Here is an 18,833-nt window from a genome sequence, read left to right on the forward strand (position 1 = left end):
GAGCGATCCCGAGCAGCTGCTGCACCTACCTCAGAGGAGGCGGAGCGGGGCGCATGGGTCCGGGCGCAGGCGGCGGCAACGGCCTCGCTCCCCGGGACGCAGCTGCCAGCCCGGCTTCTTCTGCTGCTGCTGCTGCTGCTACTTGCCCGGTTCCGCGCAAAGGCAGCGGCAGCCAGCGAGGTCGGATCCGGCGGGGGCGGCCAAGGCGGCGCCACGGCCGGGCGCGTCACGTCCGGAGCCCGCCCCGTCGGCCCTCCCTCCTGGCTGCGCCCGTCCCCGAAGCCGGAGGGCGGGTAGGTGGGCTGCAGGGGCTGCGCCCCAAGCCTCTCCAGGGCGCGCGAGAGAGGGGTCGCGTCCCGGGCAGCGACCCAGCCACCCACCGAGTGTCGCCGCTTTCTGGAGGGTAGAGAGGGAATTTGCTGACGGCGCGGTAAGTGCGAGTGGTTGGAGATGCAAGAGTCAGGCTGACGCTCCCAAATGGCATCGAACGAAGCGCGGCGGTCGGTCAGCGTCTCCGGCGGCCCTTCCTGGGGACCGAGCGGCGCTTTTTCTCCAGGGCCACCTGCAAGATCTGTGCGGAGAGGGGGTCCCCGTCTCACCCTCGCCCCGGTTGCTTTTACTGAGCGCCGCGGCAGCGGGGAAGGAAGTCGGCGCTCTGCACACGCTCGGTTTCCTCACCTTTGCTTCTAACACCGGGCAAGGAGGTTCCGGGGCTCAGCGGGGATAGGGGGAAGCGTGCGATGGTGGCGGGCAGGTGCCCCCCTAGTTGAAGTTATTTTGGGGCGGTGGTGTGTTTGGTGGCTGGCTCTGCAGGAGTGCTCTTGTCCCTGGGGGTGGGGGGTGCATTGCGGGCGGTGGGGTGCTTGCTTTTTCTGCCTACCCTACCCACCCACCCACCCACCCCACCTCCTTCCAGCGCTCCGGTGGTTCGGGGGCTCCCTCCTTCCCTCCGGGGCGGCAGGGGGAGCTGTGCGCAGAGGCGCCTGCCAGGCCTCCCTCTTGGTCGCGCTTCCTCGGCGGGGCGGAAGGAGGGGGGGAAGGGGAAGGAGACCACTGCCGCCACCAGGCCGCGCTTCGTCCCGGGCCGCCGCCGCATCCGGCTCCCCCCGAGCGAGCCAGTTGAGCGTCCCAGGCGAGGCCCGAGTCGCAGCGGACACCAGAGGCAGCGCGGAGCACGGCAAGTCTCGGAAAAGGTCCCCCCAACCCCTGGCAACTGGCCTTCTCGTCTCCCCACATAACATGGAGCATTTTTGCAGATGGGGGGGGGGGTGCAGGAGTGCCAACTTAGCCCCGCGACCGTGGGTGCCCGGGGCCGTGGGTGCCATGCAGAGTGCATGGCCCTGGCACCGAAATTTGCGAGTGCCCGGCCCTTTCATTGGGAATTGTGTGGGTGTTCGGGCACCCAGGGCCCCAGGGAGTTGGCACCTATTGGGGGTGGGTGGGTTTAGGTCTCCCCGGCCCTACCCTCCCGCATCCCCAGGAAAGTGATATTCTGAAAGGTTTTTTCTTTCCTCCTCTCCTTAGTATTTTGCATCCGGATCTTTTGTCGGTAGAGCTGGCTTTGGTAACCTGAATTGATAGCCCCCCCCCCCCCCCCCAAGCTGGTCTTCTCAACCTGGGCTGCAAAGGAAGCTCTCGCTGTGCTCCCTTCGGGGCTTAAATTCGATTAGACTTGGGGGGGATGCCTCCTGATCTTCTGGACCTCTGCTTGCCAAATCTTGCACTCAGTTAGATGCACCCCAGACCCGTTGGGATTTGGAGGCCCAAGTGGCCTTTACTGGTGGCTGTTGGGCTGACAGGTTGGGTAAAAATAGAGCCAGAAGCAGCAGCAAAGTCCCTGCACCCAGTTGCCAAGGGAAGAGTTTTGCAAACACATCCCTCTGCTATGCAAGGAACAGGTCTAGGAACCTCCCCTCTCTTTGTCTGTGATGGAACCTGGTTTAGGAGCAGGGAGCCCACACAGGCAACTAGTCACCTGTAAATCCTGTCATGCGTGTTGCGAGTTTGACACCCGGACCTCTCAAGCAATCCAGAGGTTCTGCAGTGAGATCAGCCTCCTGTACTGCTGTACCCCAAGGTTGTTGGCTGCCGTATTGTGTCGGTTGTTCTTGTGGTGGTGGTAGATGCCTTTCCCTTGCTGCTGCCTCTAGCCCAGGCATACCCAAACTCGGCCCTCCAGATGTTTTGGGACTACAACTCCCATCAACCCTAACTAACAGGACCAGTGGTAGGGATGATGGGAGTTGTAGTCCCAAAACATCTGGAGGGCCGAGTTTGGGGGTGCCTGCTCTAGCCCCACTCTGTAACACCCACACTGGTTCTGTATCTCTGCAATAGGAACCTGCTGCCAACTGGCCATAGGAAGACAACCCCAGAGTGAGTTGAGGTCCCAAGTGCAGCTGTGACTGTTGGATTCTCTGCTTGCAGAGAGAGCGATGGCCTCTGAGCAAACCAAAGATGATGAAGAGGAGGAGGAGGAGGAGGAAGAAGAGGTGGAGGAGAGCGAAAGTGTTCCTGCCAGCCAGCCTGCCCCATGCGACTCTGAGCTTCCCAAAGGATTTGCCAGTTTGCCTCTCAGGTAAGCTGGACACACTAAATGTTGCTTGGCAGGTGGGAGTCCAGAATCCTCTGGAAGAACAGCAATGGCCCAATAGAATAGAGCCCAAATGACTCCTCCAGTAAGGAGGTTACAGGGTGGTGGTATTCAAGGAAGCAGGATATGAGTTCCCTCTCGTTTGGGTACCTGCTGTGTCTATAGAGAGGAGTGGTGCTACAGCCTAGCTGTTTGCTTTGAGGGAGTGTCAGAGACCCTTTTCAGTGGCTTTGATCCTCTCTTGCTGTCTGTCCGGTGCTGAGCATCCTGATGCCTCTCCTTCTTTGTTGTTAAGGTGTGGTCAGTCTCATTCTGGCGGTGGCTTGACTTTTCCGCATCCGCGCTCTTTCCTTTCTGCCTCTGATTTAGGGATTTGGTTAAGAGGCTGTGCAGGCTACAATTGCAAAGCGAGATGTGGCTCCAGGAACTCCTTTGCTAGGAACTTGGGGTATACAGTGAGCTAACAGATGGCTATCCTTGCCATGTGGCTATTAATTGTGTAGCATGCTGTTCTGGGAGGCATTCAGAAGGAGCAAGAATTTCTGGTGTTTGCTTCTGAGTGCCTCCAAAGCACCGTGCAAGATAGACAAACCAACCCCACCCTCCAAAGTTGCAAAAGATTTTGGTTCATTTCTTAGTATCGTGTTCTCTGACCGGCAGTGGCTCTCCAGTGCTCTCAGGTGGGCCTCTTCCCCAGCCCTACCTGGCATTTAAGCCTGACTCCTTAGATCTCTAAGAGAGGTGATGTTAATGGTTAATGCTCAGCCCCTCCTACACCACCCCCTCATTGTCTCTTGCAGCCACCAGGCAAGTACTTAAATGCACAGCTAAGATAATGTATGTGAAACACTTGGAACACTCAAAAGGTGTTGTTGTTGTTGTTGTTGTTGTTGTTGTCAGTATTTGACTGAAGGTGTGAAGTCAGGAGTGAACAATCATGGGAGTCACTTATAAATGACATGTATGGTGTTTTTTCCCCTTTCTTTTTTTAAACATTAAAAAAATTACAATTGTGGCACCAGTGTTACTGCCTCATCTGTATTAGCTTTTGAATGCATCTCTTTTTTAATTTATTTTTTCAACTTTTATACACACATAAAATGATATCCATCATTTATCCCTTTTCCTAGGACTTCCCAGTCCATCTCTCCGTAGCATTCTAAGCAAACCTTGATCGGCTGCATATCCTGATATTCCACCCATTTCCCTCTCAAATCTTCCTTTATTTGATGTTTTATCTGATGCTCGTATGTTAACTCCTATTTGCAGGTTAAATTGAATATTGTAGCCTCTTAAGATAGTCTCTGAAACACTTCCACTCTTCTCTTATTTGTATGTATGGTTTTTTTAAATTGCTTTCTGAGCATTCCTTTGTCACATTTGGAAGACTTTCTCGACAAAAGCTCTTAGCCATTCGTCTCTTTGCAAGGGCACCTGAGCAGGTAGCTTGCAAGTTCTTCCCCTTTCCTGGTAACTGTGTGTGTGAGGTGGAGTAACTGAGCGCTCTTTGTTGCACACTTGGGTGAAATTTACAGTGGGCATTGATTGTTCTCTCTTTTTGTTCTCTGGGACAGCATAAGTGACCTTTCCATTCACGAAGACGATTGCCTACCACTGGCTGCCACCACCAATCACACCCACCTGAAAACTAGCGAGAGCTGGGAAGGTGATCACTTGGAAGAAGCAGAAAAGGATTTTGGGGAACCGGAGAATGACTCACCCTTGCCAGTTGCCCAGGACCAAGAGACATCAGAAGAGCTTTTGCCTGGCCCCCTTACTGAGGCTGCCTCGCTGCCCTCAAGTGAGGAGCTGCCTTTGCCTGATTTGGACAATGCCGTTGGAGAAAAGAGACCACCTCTGTCTGGGGAAAGTCTACCAATGGCTTCACCGCTTACACAGGCAGACTGCTCCATGGACCAGACCAGTGACGTCCTGAACTGCTCCAAGGATGAGCTGGGATCTTTGATCTTGCAGCATGACAGGCGGCAGAATGGGTGCCCAGATCTGGAAGACACGCCCTTGGCAGTATCTCCAAGTGAGGAAGACCAAGACCAAGAAGGCGTATTCCAAAAGCCCTCCCAGAACATTGCAGTGCAGGTCAAGTACTCATTTGGGGAGGCTGCGGGAGGTGGGGTGCTTTGGAGAGACTCCTGTCTGATAGAGAGTCTTACCATACACTGAAATTGGCATAGTGGGGAGGGTGCATGGGACTTTTTTTCACAGCGGGGGCACCAAGGTCATTGGTAGGCCCTCCTTGCTTTGGCAAGTGAATGAGATGATATGGATACCTTCAGGTTTTCATATTGTTTTTGATCGATTAGCATAGAGGAAGTTGGAGAATGGGAGAAATAACCAAGAAGCAGCTGGATATACTTTTACCTTTTCTATGGTAGGGTTCCTCATGGTGGCAGTTTAAATGGCAATACTTCTTGGCAATTCTATTTAAAAGGCTAAAGGTTGCATTTCTGCTGGCTGACGAGCTTTAGTTCAAGCTTAATAAGCTTTGCAATTTATTCTATAAACATCCCTTCTTTGACTGTCAGCTGATCCTAATAGGTTGTTACACTGTACACCCGTTGCTTTTGGGGGTTACACAGCTGAGAGTTCTTAGAAAATGGCAACCAAACATTTCAGGCTTAGTCGTGTGTGTGTGAGAGAGAGAGAGAGAGAGTATAATAGAGGTGCATAAAATTACACATGATGATGCGGGAAAAGGGGTACCCTGTTTCTCATATTTTAAGACATACCCATAAAATAAGCCATAGCAGGATTTTTAAGCATTCAAGGAATATAAGTCATACCCCGAAAATAAGACATAGTGATAGGTGCAGCAGCAATGCCGGCTGCGGCAGGAGGAGGAGGAAAAAAATAAGACATCCCTTGAAAATAAGCCATAGTGTGTTTTTTTGAGGAAAAAATAAATATAAGACGTGTCTTATAATATGAGAAACATGGTAGAGTGACTTACTAGAACCCTGAGGGTAACCAGTGCAGCTGAATGTTGGAAAACTGAAGACAGACAGAAAGTAGCAATGTTTCTCAAACTTGGGTCTCCAGCTGTTTTGGGACTACATTTCCCATCATCCCTGACCACCGGTTGAACTACAACTCCCATCATCCCTAGGTAGCAGGACCAGTGGTCAAGGATGATGGGAGTTGTAGTGCAACAACAGCTGGAGACCCAAGTTTGGGAGACACCAATGTAGTGCATAGTTAAAACTATGGAATTTGCTCCCACAAGATGTAGTGATGCCCATCAACTTGGACGGCTTGAAAAGAATTAGGCACGATGGCTCTGTTCTGTCTCCACTGCTGTAGGCAGCGTGCCTCTGATTGCCAGTTGCTGGGGGCCACAAGTGGGTGGAGTGACTCTTCGCTCAGGGTGTAGTTATGGGGGACCGCCATGTTTTGCTCCTGTACTTCAAAGTGTTTAACTACATTACTGACCAAAATGCCTCTTACCAAGGAAAGTAGTCTTGCAAAGTGTAAGTCTTGCAAATGGAGGCAAAGGGCTTTGCAGGTTTCTAGTCCTTCGCAGCAGGGTTAAACAGAAAGAGGACCCACTTAGTGGCTCAGCCTGTATCTGAAGCTGTGCATAACCCCTCCAACCTCTGAAACAGCATTTCTGTTTAGATTAGCTTTGGTAATCAAGTGAAAGGGGAGGCATGGCCTTGCACGCTGAGCCTGGGCCCTGTCGACTAACAGCCCCACAAAGCGACTTCACCAGAGCTTCTTGTCACTGTAACATCCAAAAGAGCATCACAAAATGCATCTCATGACATATTTGACAGGCTGGACTTTCTCCTCCCTTTGCAGACCGACTTCAGAACAGCTGACTTGGAAGTGAACACTGATCAGGATATTGAAAAGAGCCTGGTAAGCTGTGCTGTCTTCTGCACGGGTAGCTCCCCCTTTCCTCCAATAAGAAAGTGTGCAGGAAGGCAGCCTCAGATCTTCCTGCTCAGAGCGGGGTGGGGTGGGGTGGGGCTTCTGACTCAATCCCTGATGACTTCTGCCTTCATAGCGGTCAGGCGCTGCTGTGTAAGGAGAGCCCATTGCAGGGCTGAGCCCTACGTGGCCCTCCAGAACTCTCTAGCTGATCCCCAGGCCACACACCCTCCCCAATTGCACCACCCACAAGTGTTTTGTCCCTGGCTGAAATGTGTCCTTGAATACAGATAATGAATCCTGTGTGCCTGGATGGAGCACAGAGCGGGGGGGGGGGTCTGTGAATGTCTGTGCTGAAGCTAGCCTAAAACGAGAAGTGCAGCCTTTATCTAGCAGAGTTCATTTTATTTATTATAGGTTTCCTTGTGATTTATGTGGAAATCGTTCAGTTTGGTTGCGTATTTTTATGTTTAATTTATTGTATACGACGGGTGTCCAACCGGTCGACCGCAACCGACAAATTGATCCACGAATGATCAGGTTGATTGCGGGATCCTTATCACTCGCGTTGTTTAGAACCATGTCTCTGCCCCTCTCCCCCGTTTGTTGTCTGTTAGCGGCTGTTAGCGGCTGTGTTGCTGGTGAGCGATTTATTATAATTATAATTATATAATATATAATTATATAATTATAATTCTTCACACTCACTGTTTAAAAAAAGCTCATTAACTTTGACCTGCCCCCCCTAAAAAAGGCTCAACTACTCTGAACCCCCCCCCCCAAAAAAAACAGGTAGATCACTGTTATTTTTCTCCCCGGGAGTACAGTCATACCTCAGGTTACAGATGCTTCAGGTTGCATGTTTTCGGGTTGTGCACCGCGCCGCACCCGGAAGTGCCAGAATGGGTTACTTCCAGGTTTCGGTGCATGCACAAAACCACTAAATCGCACTTGGCACATGCACAGAAGTGCCAAATGGCAACCCGCGCATGCGCAGATGCGGCACTGCGGGTTGCGAATGTGCCTCCCGCACGGATCACGTTCGCAACCCGAGCGTCCACTGTAGATCACAGTCTCTTGGGAGTTGGATGTCATGGTATGGACTACTTTTGTTACGTTGCATGTGTGTGTTTTGTGTGTGTTGTAAGCTGCCTTGAGCACAGTTTGAACACCGGAAAGGCAGCATACTAATAAAATGACATATGTACCTGTAGCACCTTAGAGACCAACTGATTTTGGTCTCTAAGGTGCTACCGGACAATTTTTTAATTTTATTTATTTATTTCAACTGTGTCAGACCAACACGGCTACCTACCTGAATCTACGTATGTACCTATTTGCTTCGAAATAAAGCTCTGTCAGACACAAAAGGATTAATCTCCTTTTGGGGATTCTGTGCACTTCAAGGGGAAAAGATGACTTGGTGCTGGGGGGGGCAAGGGGGTCACCTCTCCTCGTTCAGATGGTAGATCTGTTCTTTCTGTGTTGAAGAGTTTCTCTCTCTTCTCTTCATAGTTCAGGTTGCTTCCCTAACTGCTCCTTTAGCCCAGTAGTCCCAAGGATAGATGAGGACAACCCCAGCTCTGTGCTTGGGTAATTTGGAGGCATAGAGATAAGTGACATGTTTGCTGTAGATGTTTTCCTTGAATCTGTGCCCAACTGTGGCACCTGTATGTTGACCCACCTCATATGTTTGGGAAGGTAGAAACTGTACCACTAAGAAAAACACCTATGCCAACACTGAGGCTGAGGTTCACAGAAGAACCAGAGAACTAAAGAACACCTGGTGGATAAGAAAAAAGCTCAAGAGGTCCAGCACTTACCCGATACTCGTGATGCACAGAGTTTCCTTAAAGCCCAAAGACCATCTATGGACCATTAAATAATGGCATATGTCCCCTACGCTCAACAGATGGTGCCAGACTTCTAAAAGAGAAAGAAGATATTGCATTGCACTGAAAAGAACATTACCAGCATCTCCTTAACAACTCCCCCGTAGCTGCCGAGGTCCTCTGTGACTACACCTTTCTCCCAATTGAAGAGCAGAGTGTTTGAGGACCGGGACATTCGCGGGGGAACCAGAATGCTTGTTTACAAAGCTATTGTACCACCAACCTTACTGTATACCTGTGAAACGTGGACCACTTATAAATCCCATCTCCAACTCCTCAAAATATTTCATCAACAGTGTCTCCAAAAAAATTTACACATCATTTTGGAAGATAGGCAAACTAATGCCAGTGTACTGGAAGAAGCAAAGATCATGTGTCGAAGCAATGATTCTTCAACATCAACTTCGTTGGACTGGTCATGTTGTTCAGATGCCTGATTATCGTCTTCCAAAGCAACTACTCTTTTCCGAACTTAAAAATGGAAAGCATAATGCTTGTGGTCAACAAAAGAGGTTTAAAGACTCCCTCAAGGCAAATCTAAAAAAAATGTAGTATAAACACCAACAATTGAGAAACACTGGCCTGCGAGCGCTCTAGTTGGAGAACAGCCCTTACCAAAGGTGTCATGGACTTTGAAGACGCTTGAACTCAGGACGAAAGGGAGAAACACGCTAAGAGAAAGGCACGCTTGGCAAACCCTCACCGTGATCAACTCCTGCCCAGAAACCTATGTCCCCACTGTGGAAAGACGTGTGGCTCCAGAATTGGCCTCCACAGTCACTTACGGACTCACTGTTAAGACCATGTTCATGGAAGACAATCTTACTCGGCTATGAGTGATCGCCAAAGATGATTATGTTTGGCAAGGCGGAAGTTGGCCTGGCAACGTGTTATTCATGGAAATGGAAAGCTTGCTGGTTCAGAACAGGACAGACTCCTCCCCTCCCCCCCCCCAATTTCTAGGTTACCACCTCTTCGTTATCTGTCTAGGGTGCAGGGAGAAAAAGTTACTCCAATGGGTGGTGTAATTGTGAAGATGGAGAAAGGGGTCCCTCTTTTCACTTCTTTCTTCTTTGCACCCTGGCAGGATAAAATGATGTCCGAGAGGGCTTTGCTGAAGGAGCGTTACCAGGAAGTGCTAGATAAGCAGAGGCAGGTGGAGAATCAGCTCCAAGTGCAGCTGAAGCAGCTCCAGCAGCGAAGGGAAGAAGAAATGAAGAACCACCAGGTAACCAGAGCAGCTTCTTCCTTCCCTCTTTCCACGGCAGCTAAGCCAAGGGGAGGCTGCCTGTCTCAAGTGTTGGACAGAACCACAGAAGGCAGGAAGCTGCCGCCTTGTACCAGGTCAGGCTGTTGATCTCCCTGGCCCAGTAGGGCTTCCTGCTGTGGCTGACAGTGGCTCTCCTTCAACTCAGGCAGAGCAAAGTCCTGCCTCCAGCTTCTGGCGGCAGCTACTGCTGCCTCTGCCATCACAGAGGAGGTACCAAAGACCGAGCGTGGGACCTTCTGTGTGCAGCAGGGCCACTTCTTGCTATGCGAGTGGTGTTAACAGTGGGAAGTATGAAGATATGGCCTTGCATGGGAGAGTCATAGGTGGTGGACTTGCTTAGCTTGGTGGGTTCAAGATGGAGTGGAAAGAAAACCTTGGTGGAATTTGCTTCTTAAATTTCTGTCCCACCTTTCCTCCCGAAGGAGCCCCAACAGCAAATGACAAGTAATAAAACCATTTTATTACAGGGCGAAGGTCCACTTGTGCAACGGGATGTGAATTCTGCTGTAGTGAGTGGACTGTTATGGAGAGCTCTCTGTTCCTTCCCACTTTGGACATTGTTGGTCAATTGGGAGAAACAGCCAAGGGTGTCTCTCTCTCTCTGTTTTTAGAGACTCAAGCCATTTGGAGGGTGATTGGCTTTGGGGAAAAGCATTGATTAGGCCTCCTGTGGTCGACCAAGGCAACCACGTTAACAGAAGCGGGGGGAAGACTAGGAATGCGCTGAAAGTTGCAATGAATCTGACCCCAATATTTTCTGGTCCAGAGCTTTCTTGTACCTTTGATAGCACTCTGCAGCTTTCCTGACTTCAAAACGTGTATTTTGCATGCAGAGTAGGGCATAGCTCCATGGTGGGGCATGCATAAAGCCCAGCTGGGAAAGTCTCCTATCTGAAATTCTGGAGAACCACTACGGCAGTCAACATTAACGATACTGCAATAGATGGAGCAATGGTCTTTCTTGGGATAAAGCAACTTTCTATGTTCCTAGATTTTTAAAGATAATTTTTTAACATTCTGGGTAGTGTCGTGGTGTAGCGTACCAGCTAAGAGTGTGTGCTGTAATTCAGGATGTCATGAGTTCAGATCTTGGTTATGAACTTGCTAGGTGGTCCTGGGCAAAACACTGCCCAGCCTCTTCTGGAATATGGGGGTGGTGATGATTACAGGAGTTTTTTTTTAAGAACTTGTAGAAGTTTTGTACTTCTTTTTCATTGGATGGCTGCTGCTGCTGTAGTTGGGTTTATGTGTTTTATTTTGAGTATTTTCAACACCACTTTTTAGATTTTATCTGAATTTGTTAGCCACCCTGGTAACACAGTGATGCTGAAGGCATAGAGTATATATATAACCAATGTGAAGCCTTTTGAGCTCTGAAAGCCCAATATAAATGCTGGCTATATTGTCCCCATTCCTCTAGGAGATTCTGAAGGCCATTCAGGACGTGACTGTTAAGCGGGAAGAGACCAAGAAGAAGATGGAGAAGGAAAAAAAGGAGTTTTTGCAGAAGGAGCAGGATCTGAAGGCAGAAATTGAGAAGCTCTATGAGAAAGGCAGGAGGTATTTATGAGAGTTAGAGACAGCAATGCTTGGGCCGCTCTGAAGGTTGGGTCAGAATCCAAAACGGGAAGAAGTCTGTGTCAGGTTGGCCAGGTTTGTGGGGAGGGGTCCTTTTGATCTGCACCTTCTCACCAAGTCTACTTTTGCTCAGCAACTTCAGCTGACCCCATGCACCCTGCAGGCTGCCTGGTGCTCAGCCATGGTTTCCGGGAGATCCCATTGGCCCAACTGTTCTCCAGGTGGAAATGGAAGCACAGTTGCGAAGCAACGTTTCTGTTCTCTCAAGCTTTCCCAGCCTGGTGACGAAGTCTCTGCCGTCATGTATCATTTTTGACTCTCACCTTTTTGTTGTTTTCCTAAATGTTTTTAGCTGCTTCTATTGTTTTCGGTAAAACACTTTGGAATGAACGTGGAAATAATAGCAACAATGACAGCAATGATAATAGAGATCGGCCTTGCTGGATGTGAGTGTGGCTGAGTCTTGACTTGGTTCCTCCACCCAGCCTTGGTCTCTGTGGATGTAAATGCAGCTCCCTATGGGCCAGGCATGGAGACCCTATCAGACTTCACCTTCCGTCTGCTTCAGCCCACATGGCTAAGGCTCAGGGATGATGGGAGCTGCAGTCCAGCCACATCCGGAGAGCCAGAGGTTCTCCCATCCCTTCCTAGGGCAACGAATTAACTTGGCATGTCCCGTTTCTCTTTCCATACAGGCTGCTGAAAGAGCAAGAGGAGAAGGAGAACAAGATCGTTTCCCTTATTGCTGAGCAGTCTGAGGAGAAGTAGGCCTCTTCCTTTTCTTAAGAATGTTTTTGCTGTGCTTTGCCCTCCTTCGCATCTCTCTCTCTCTTGGCGGTCTTACCAGGAGACTGTGGTTCACATGAGAGCGTCTGTTCCCACTTGTGGGGAGAACTTTTCAGTTCCCCTCTCTTGTGCCAGTTTGATGTCGGCATCAAACTATTACATAAAATGACACGTGGGTGTGGAGAAAAGGGATGGAGAGAAATGGTTTGTCCCTCTCACAGAATGCCACAAGTCGGAGGAGCCCAGCACATAATTAAAACAATAGAAGTAGCTCTTGCAAGATGGCCACCAAGTCAGATGGCTTTAAAAGAGGTTTAGACAAACCTGTGGAAGATAAGGCTGTGTTCTCCCTGCACTCTTAGGAGGCAGTGGGCCTCTGAATATGAGTGGCTGGGAACTGCAGGTGGGGTCCTGCCTTTGGGCATCTGGCTGGCCACATTGAGAACAGGATGTTAGACTTGATACACCCTCTTTTTGGTCTGATCCAGGAGCCAGGCTCCTTAAATTTTTCAAAAAAATTTTTACAAAGTAATACAGTACTGTAATAACAATTTATTATTGATATCCCGCCCATCTGGCTGGGTATCCCCAGCCACTCTGGACGGCTCCCAACAGAATATTAAAAACACGATAAAACAGTAAAAATAAATAAATAAATAAATAAATAAATAAATAAATAAATAAATAAATAATGTGCACCCCACCACCGAGACCATTCCATTGTAACTATCCAACCTCCCAAAATTTCAACACCTCTTGCGATGGTTCGACCCCTTTTCGCTTTAACAGTATAAATTCTACAAACACCCTCCATATCTCCTCAAAATAATTTCTCCTGCATATTCCCCATCTTGCCTTAATGGCACATGTTAATTTATCATTGATAGCTATATCCCACACCTCTTTATACCATTCTTCCATTTTATATTGCCCTTGCCCCTTCCACTTCCTAGTTGCAATATTTCATGCAGCTGTCAATGAATTTGTGAGCAACTCCTTCATAGCCTGCGAATCTTCCACCCCATCGTGAATTGTGGAGCCAGGGTCTTCGCTTCTCATGTGCTCCATGTTCAGACAAACTGGAATTGTTGTTAACCTAGGTTATAGTTTCTGCCCGCAAGCATGGTTTGCAAGGGCTGGGGGGGGAACCCTTGTTTATGGCTACAAATGGATGTCCAAAAGATGATGCGAGGAGGGTTAACTAATCTGCGTTGTCCGCTGGGATGTGTGCACAGCCAGATCGGAGGCTCGCCAATGAGGGTTCTGTTTAGTGAGACAGGAATATCCTGGAGTAAGGGGCAGTTCCACTTCCTGGACCCTAAATTGGAGCACTTTCTTTGCTCCCCAGGGAGGTGTGGGAGGTGGAGCTGGACAAGCTGAAGAACCAGCAGGATGAGATCAACCGGTCGATTCTGGAGGAGACGGAGCGGGCTTGGAAAGCAGAGGTAGGTAGGCACCCTGCAGCCCTCTTTGAGGCTGAGCACCCTCTGGGTGCCTACAACGAAAACAGCATATTCCATGTGAGCCACAATGCCTAAAGGAGAGCAGAGCAGCACTGTTGCTTGGCTCTGCATGCTGTGCCTTGAAGTCACTGAGCAGCGGCTTCTGCCTGAGAAGGGGCTTCTTGCAGGACTGTGGTTGGGGAGTCCCAGAGAGCCGTGATCCAAGTGACTGAGTGCTTCTCCTCCCTGAGCCTAGTGAGGTCAGCATGAGCAGGTCAGCCTGACCCTCTGTTCTTGCATAGATCCTGTCCCTGGAGAGCCGAAAGGAGCTGCTGGTGCTGAAGCTGGAAGAGGCAGAGAAAGAAGCTGAGCTCCACCTCACCTACCTCAAGTGAGTACATGGCCGGGACTTAGCAGAGGGAGAGGTAACACAGTGGAGGTTTGTAGGTTGACCGGGTGGTGAGAGGAAATTGGGATGCTTGCACTCTCCATTCTGGTACCTCACCATCTTTTTCTAGCAGGACCCAAGAGAGGAGGGTCTCCAGCTCTCCTTTGCTACTCTCCCCTATGAAAAACCACAAGGAGGTGCCCAGGGGCTACTCCTCTGGTGATGACAACAACTGCCTCTGCCCTGGAATCCTTTTCAGGAAGCCTCACTGCAGGTTCTCTTTCGGTGGGCACTTGGCACCGGCCCTGGGAGTGGGAGCAGCTCAGATGTTGAGGAGTTTTCCTCCATGGTTCTTTCCCTTCGAGTAGGAGCCAGGCTGTACCTTTGCAATGCTGGAGGCTGCTACCTGTCCTGTGACATCACACATGCCCGTCTGTGACCTGAATGTATGCAGCACCTCACACAGAATCTCAGGGTTAGAAGAGGCTTCCCTGGCTCAGAGGCTCAGTGGAGTTGGGCAGAGAGGGAGCGGTGTGTGCTTCTCCTCCCTTCTTCCGGGCCTCTTCCTCGCTGAAGCTCTTTTGTTGCTGTTCTGTCCGGGCAGGTCAGCCCCCCCAACGCTGGAGACCATCCGGCCAAAGCAGGAGTGGGAGACGAGGCTGAACAGGATACGAATGACCAAGGAGAGCGTCCGTGTAAGTGCAAAAGGCTCCCGCTTCTCGGATTCTGCAAGATATAGAATCTTCGAGATACAGCAGAATCCCATTATCTGCACCTTCCGGAAACAGCTGAAGACATTTTTTTCTTCCAACAGACTTTCCCAGTTGGATAAGTGGGTCTCTACTTTTTTTTGCCACTTAGTTTTTATTCGTTTTCAAATTTATAACACATCAACACTGAATTAAAATTAATTTAATAGTTTTTTTAAAAAACAAACAAACCCTGCTTTCCCACTCTCTCAGATATATTCCAATTTATCCCCTTTAACATGCTGCTTATTTTACAGCTTTATCTCTTTTCTTAGCAAATTCCTTGTCCTTCAGCTGTCCCTTTATCAACTCCTGCATATAGATAAAAGAAAATTATCTCAAGTGAGGTTATAATACAGTGGAACCTTGGGTTATGTACCATCCTCCTTACAAATGCTTCGGATAACGAGCTCTGCTAACCTTAGTTGTGAACTTTGCCCCGGGATGCGAGCGGAAGTCGCACCCCAGCGGTGCGGCAGCAGCGGGAGGCCCCATCAGTAAAAATGCCTCATGTTAATAATGGTTTTGGCATAAGAACAGACCTCAGGAACGAATTAAGTTCGTAAACGGAGGTACCACTGTAATTCAAATCTTCCATTCTTCTTTGCAGCTTGTATTTTTTTTTTGTTTTTATCCCTGATAATTTTCAGGCTCTGCCTTTTCATGTCCCCTTCTTAGGGTTTTAATATCTTTTAAGTGTAGTTGTTCTATTTCTGTTTTAGCTGTTTTAAACAACCTAATAATAATAATAATAATTTAGTTATACCCCACCCATTTGGCTGGGTTTCCCAGCCACTCTGGGCGGCTCCCAACAGAATACAGTGGTACCTCGGTTTAAGTACACAATTGGTTCCGGAAGTCTGTACTTAACCTGAAGCGTACTTAACCTGAAGCGAACTTTCCCATTGAAAGTAATGGAAAGTGGATTAATCCGTTCCAGACGGGTCCACGGAGTACTAAAACTGAAAGTACTCAAACCGAAGCATACTTAAACCGAGGTATGACTGTATTAATAATAAAATAATAATAATGTGATAAAACATCAACCATTAAAAACTTCCCTAAACAGGGCTATAGTTCACCTTGAGGCGGTGGTTTAAAAGGCGAATAAATTAATTATGATAATAACAACTCTGATACTTCTTCTTAAATTTTGTTTTGAATATGTGCGTTTCATCTCTTAGGACCAGTACAACGACCATATCCAGCTGGTACGGAACGGGGCCAAGCTGAGCAGCCTCCCACAGATCCCCACGCCCCCCCTGCCCCCACCACCCCTGGAGGTGAGCACTTTCCCTCCTCTCCCAAGTCCAGGCGCAGAATTTTTGCGGGTGGAGGCAGGCATGCGCAACTGAACCTGAAGACGGAAAGGCAATGATGTTGCAAAGCAGCTCTTTATTCTTCCTGGCCCAGCTGCAGCTCCTAAGCTGTGCTAGGGAGTCCCTGTGACCTCAGAAGAAAAACCTGCTTCAAAAGAGGGAGCTGGCAAGTGGTCACTCTGAGCTAACGGGCACCCTCCCTCTTTCTTTTTCTTCCTCTCAGACAGACTTCCTCCTACCAGCGTTCCAGCCCAACTCCTCCCTTGCCCCGCGTTTGCCCTTCCCCATTGGGACAGTCCCCATGCCCATGGTCATGCCCAGCGCTGACCCCCGGGTGCTCTCCTTCCCGCTCCTCAACCCAACCATCTCCAGGCCCAGCCAGCCCTCGCCCCCTCTGCCCGCTGCTTCTCAGGGCAGGAACAGCCCCATCCTCAGCTCCCTGGCAGGTCCTCGCGTCACACCTGCCACCGCCTCGCTCCCTCCCCCGCCGGGTCTGGGCGGAGTCAAAGCGGCGCCAGAATTCCAGAGACCCCCTCCGCCTCCCGTGGACAAGCTTGAGAAGTTCCTGGAAAAACTGCTGACACGATTTCCCCAGTGTAACAAGTGAGTTGAGCTCCTTGGCCTGTCAGAGCTGTCTTGAGAAACAGGAGCTGCTGGGGATTCACCTTGCTTGGCTCACCTGCAGCGCTTGTCTAGGGAGCTGCGAAACACAGAGGGTTCTCTTCGCAGCCCTGGGGCAGGTGGCAATGGCAGCCTGGGTGGTTGCTGCAGAGCTGAGCTTGCAAGCAGTAGCCTGGGGGAGTGAGGGTAGGGTAGGGGCATTGTCTAAATGATAGAATGGTAGAGTTGGAAAGGGAGCCTGAGGATCATCTGTTATGCAACTGTCCCATATGGGGATTGAACCTGTGACCATGGTATTATCAGCACCATTCTCTAACCATCTGAGCTATCCAGTGGTGAGAGGTGCATTACATTCTGGAGCAGCCCTGTTGCCAGCTTAGGCTGCCTGGGGGAGTCGAAGGGTTGTTATGGGTGGTTTCTTAGCCTTCATATAAAGAGCATGTGGGGGAAGAGGCCACAGTTGACCCCAAACCCTCAGCTGCAAGGGGAATTGCAGGGAGCAAACTTTGCTGTGCCCTGTTCCAGTTGTTCTGCAAAAAAGGGGTCATTGGATTGCTGCTGCTACTTGGTTTGAGGCTGAAGTTTGGTGCCTGAACTTGGGGCTGCTCCCCAAGATCAGGCTTGTTTTAGGGAAACCCCTCCCTCTCTCATCAGATTGTATGAGAGAACATATTGATAACCCCACCTCCTCTGGCGGGCAGCATCCACCCCCCATTGTAACAAGTGACCAAGTGCATGCTCTCTCCAGGGCTCAGCTGACCAACATCCTGCAGCAGATCAAAGCCGCACGAAGGACTCTGGCTGGGCTGACCATGGAGGAGTTGAACCAGCTGGTGGCCGCCAAGCTGGTTGAGCAGCAGGAGCGGGTAGCAGCTGTTGGGACCCAGGTAAACAAGGGGGAAAGAAGGGGCTGGGACCCTCAAGGTGGGGGAAATGACTTGGTCCAAGGGGCACCTGATGCTAAACCACCACCACCTTCCCGGCTTTCTCTGCTACTGCAGCCTCTTGGCCGGATCCATTCCCCGATGTTCCCTGCTCCTCTGCCGCAGATGACCAACCCCATGTTCTTGCCCTCGGCTCAGGTCTCCTACAGCGGGACACCACCCCAGGTAAGACATCAACATCTCCTCACCTCCCTGGCCTTTCTGAACTGGGCCTGGCAAAAGGGGGCAGGGAAAGACAGGGAGGTCATAGAGGACACCCTCCCTGCCCAGTGGCCAAAGCCACCCCATCGCCTCATTGCCACTCTCTCGTTTCTCTGTGCCCACCAGGTTCCTGCGGCCTGCAAACTGTGTCTGATGTGCCAGAAACTGGTCCAGCCTAGCGAGCTCCACCCCATGGCTTGTTCCCATGTGCTGCACAAGGAGGTGGGTGCTCAGAAGTGCCCTAGAGACAGGCAGCCTGTGGGGTACGCCCAGCGCGGCATCCTTCCAGGGAAGGACTCACACCATGGGGTTCCGTCACCTGGCTGCGGCGGAGCAAATTGTAAGGCTATCACATTTTCAAGCTCTAGTCCAGGCATAGGCAACCTTGGCTCTCCAGATGTTTTGGAACTACAACTCCCATGATCCCTAGCTAACAGGGCCAGTGGTCAGGGATCATGAGAGTTGTAGTTCAAAAACATCTGGAGAGCCAAGGTTGCCAATGCCTGCTCTAGTCGCTATAAAGAGCTGCTGCCGCTGTTACTCAGGAGTTTCTCCACCATGAGCCAAATGGAGTGAAGGCCCTCTCCCTCCTAGGGGAAGCAGCTTCCTAGGGTCTTAGTAGGTGGGGTAGGGAATTTCAAGATCAGAGTCTGTTCCGCCTTCCAACTCTCAAGCGCTGGTTTCAAGGACACAGGACCCTTAACCTGGTTCCCGGTGGAGGGGTAAACCCTGAGAATCCAACTAGTTCCAGATTAGTAGGTGGTAGCATAAGCTGGCATTTTCTATAGCTGCTGCTGCTGGAGGTGGGGAAAGACCCTGTGCGGTTTTGCCCGCTGTGCAAACACCGCTTCTAGCCCCCACCCCTTACCCCAGGGGAGGCGGTTGTGAAACGGCAGGCTTTGTCCTCTTCCTCCAGTGCATCAAGTTCTGGGCTCAGACCAACACCAACGACGCTTGCCCCTTCTGTCCCAGTCTGAAATGACCATGGGTGCAAAGAGGACAACAGCGGTACTCGGCCTGGGTGGGACGAGAGCTCCAGCAAGACGCCAGGCACCCCCAGAATTTCTACAGCTCTATATTTATATGGCCATGTATACACATGTACATTTTTATTCTATAGGGAATGTGTGTATAGAAAGTCTGTATACATACCAGTTCATAA

At 50.1% G+C, this 18,833-nt stretch overlaps 2 protein-coding genes across 3 annotated transcripts in view; one reads left to right on the forward strand and one right to left on the reverse strand.

The window, feature by feature from the left end:
* Window positions 1-322, reverse strand: part of PCSK7 (proprotein convertase subtilisin/kexin type 7) — a 33,329-nt gene extending 33,007 nt beyond the window's left edge. Inside the window, exon 1 of the mRNA XM_035140182.2 lies at window positions 30-322. The gene's annotated coding sequence lies outside the window, so the exon portion shown is untranslated. The remainder of the gene's footprint in view (window positions 1-29) is intronic.
* On the forward strand, window positions 278-18,833 carry RNF214 (ring finger protein 214). 2 transcript variants are annotated; one of them, XM_035139280.2, is made up of 16 exons: window positions 278-430; window positions 2,428-2,578; window positions 4,168-4,690; window positions 6,410-6,469; window positions 9,461-9,601; window positions 11,064-11,203; window positions 11,917-11,985; window positions 13,356-13,452; window positions 13,752-13,840; window positions 14,442-14,532; window positions 15,771-15,869; window positions 16,129-16,508; window positions 17,275-17,413; window positions 17,528-17,635; window positions 17,798-17,893; window positions 18,588-18,833. In XM_035139280.2, exons 2-16 carry the CDS (start codon window positions 2,436-2,438, stop codon window positions 18,651-18,653), a joined length of 2,241 nt encoding a protein of 746 aa, XP_034995171.1. In that variant the 5' UTR covers window positions 278-430; window positions 2,428-2,435; the 3' UTR covers window positions 18,654-18,833. The 2 variants fall into 2 exon arrangements, with proteins under 2 accessions (XP_034995171.1, XP_034995170.1); XM_035139279.2 differs by having other exon boundaries at window positions 285-430; window positions 2,338-2,578.

The sequence above is a fragment of the Zootoca vivipara genome, chromosome 15, assembly GCF_963506605.1.
Source record: "Zootoca vivipara chromosome 15, rZooViv1.1, whole genome shotgun sequence".
NCBI classification, from domain to species: domain Eukaryota; kingdom Metazoa; phylum Chordata; class Lepidosauria; order Squamata; family Lacertidae; genus Zootoca; species Zootoca vivipara.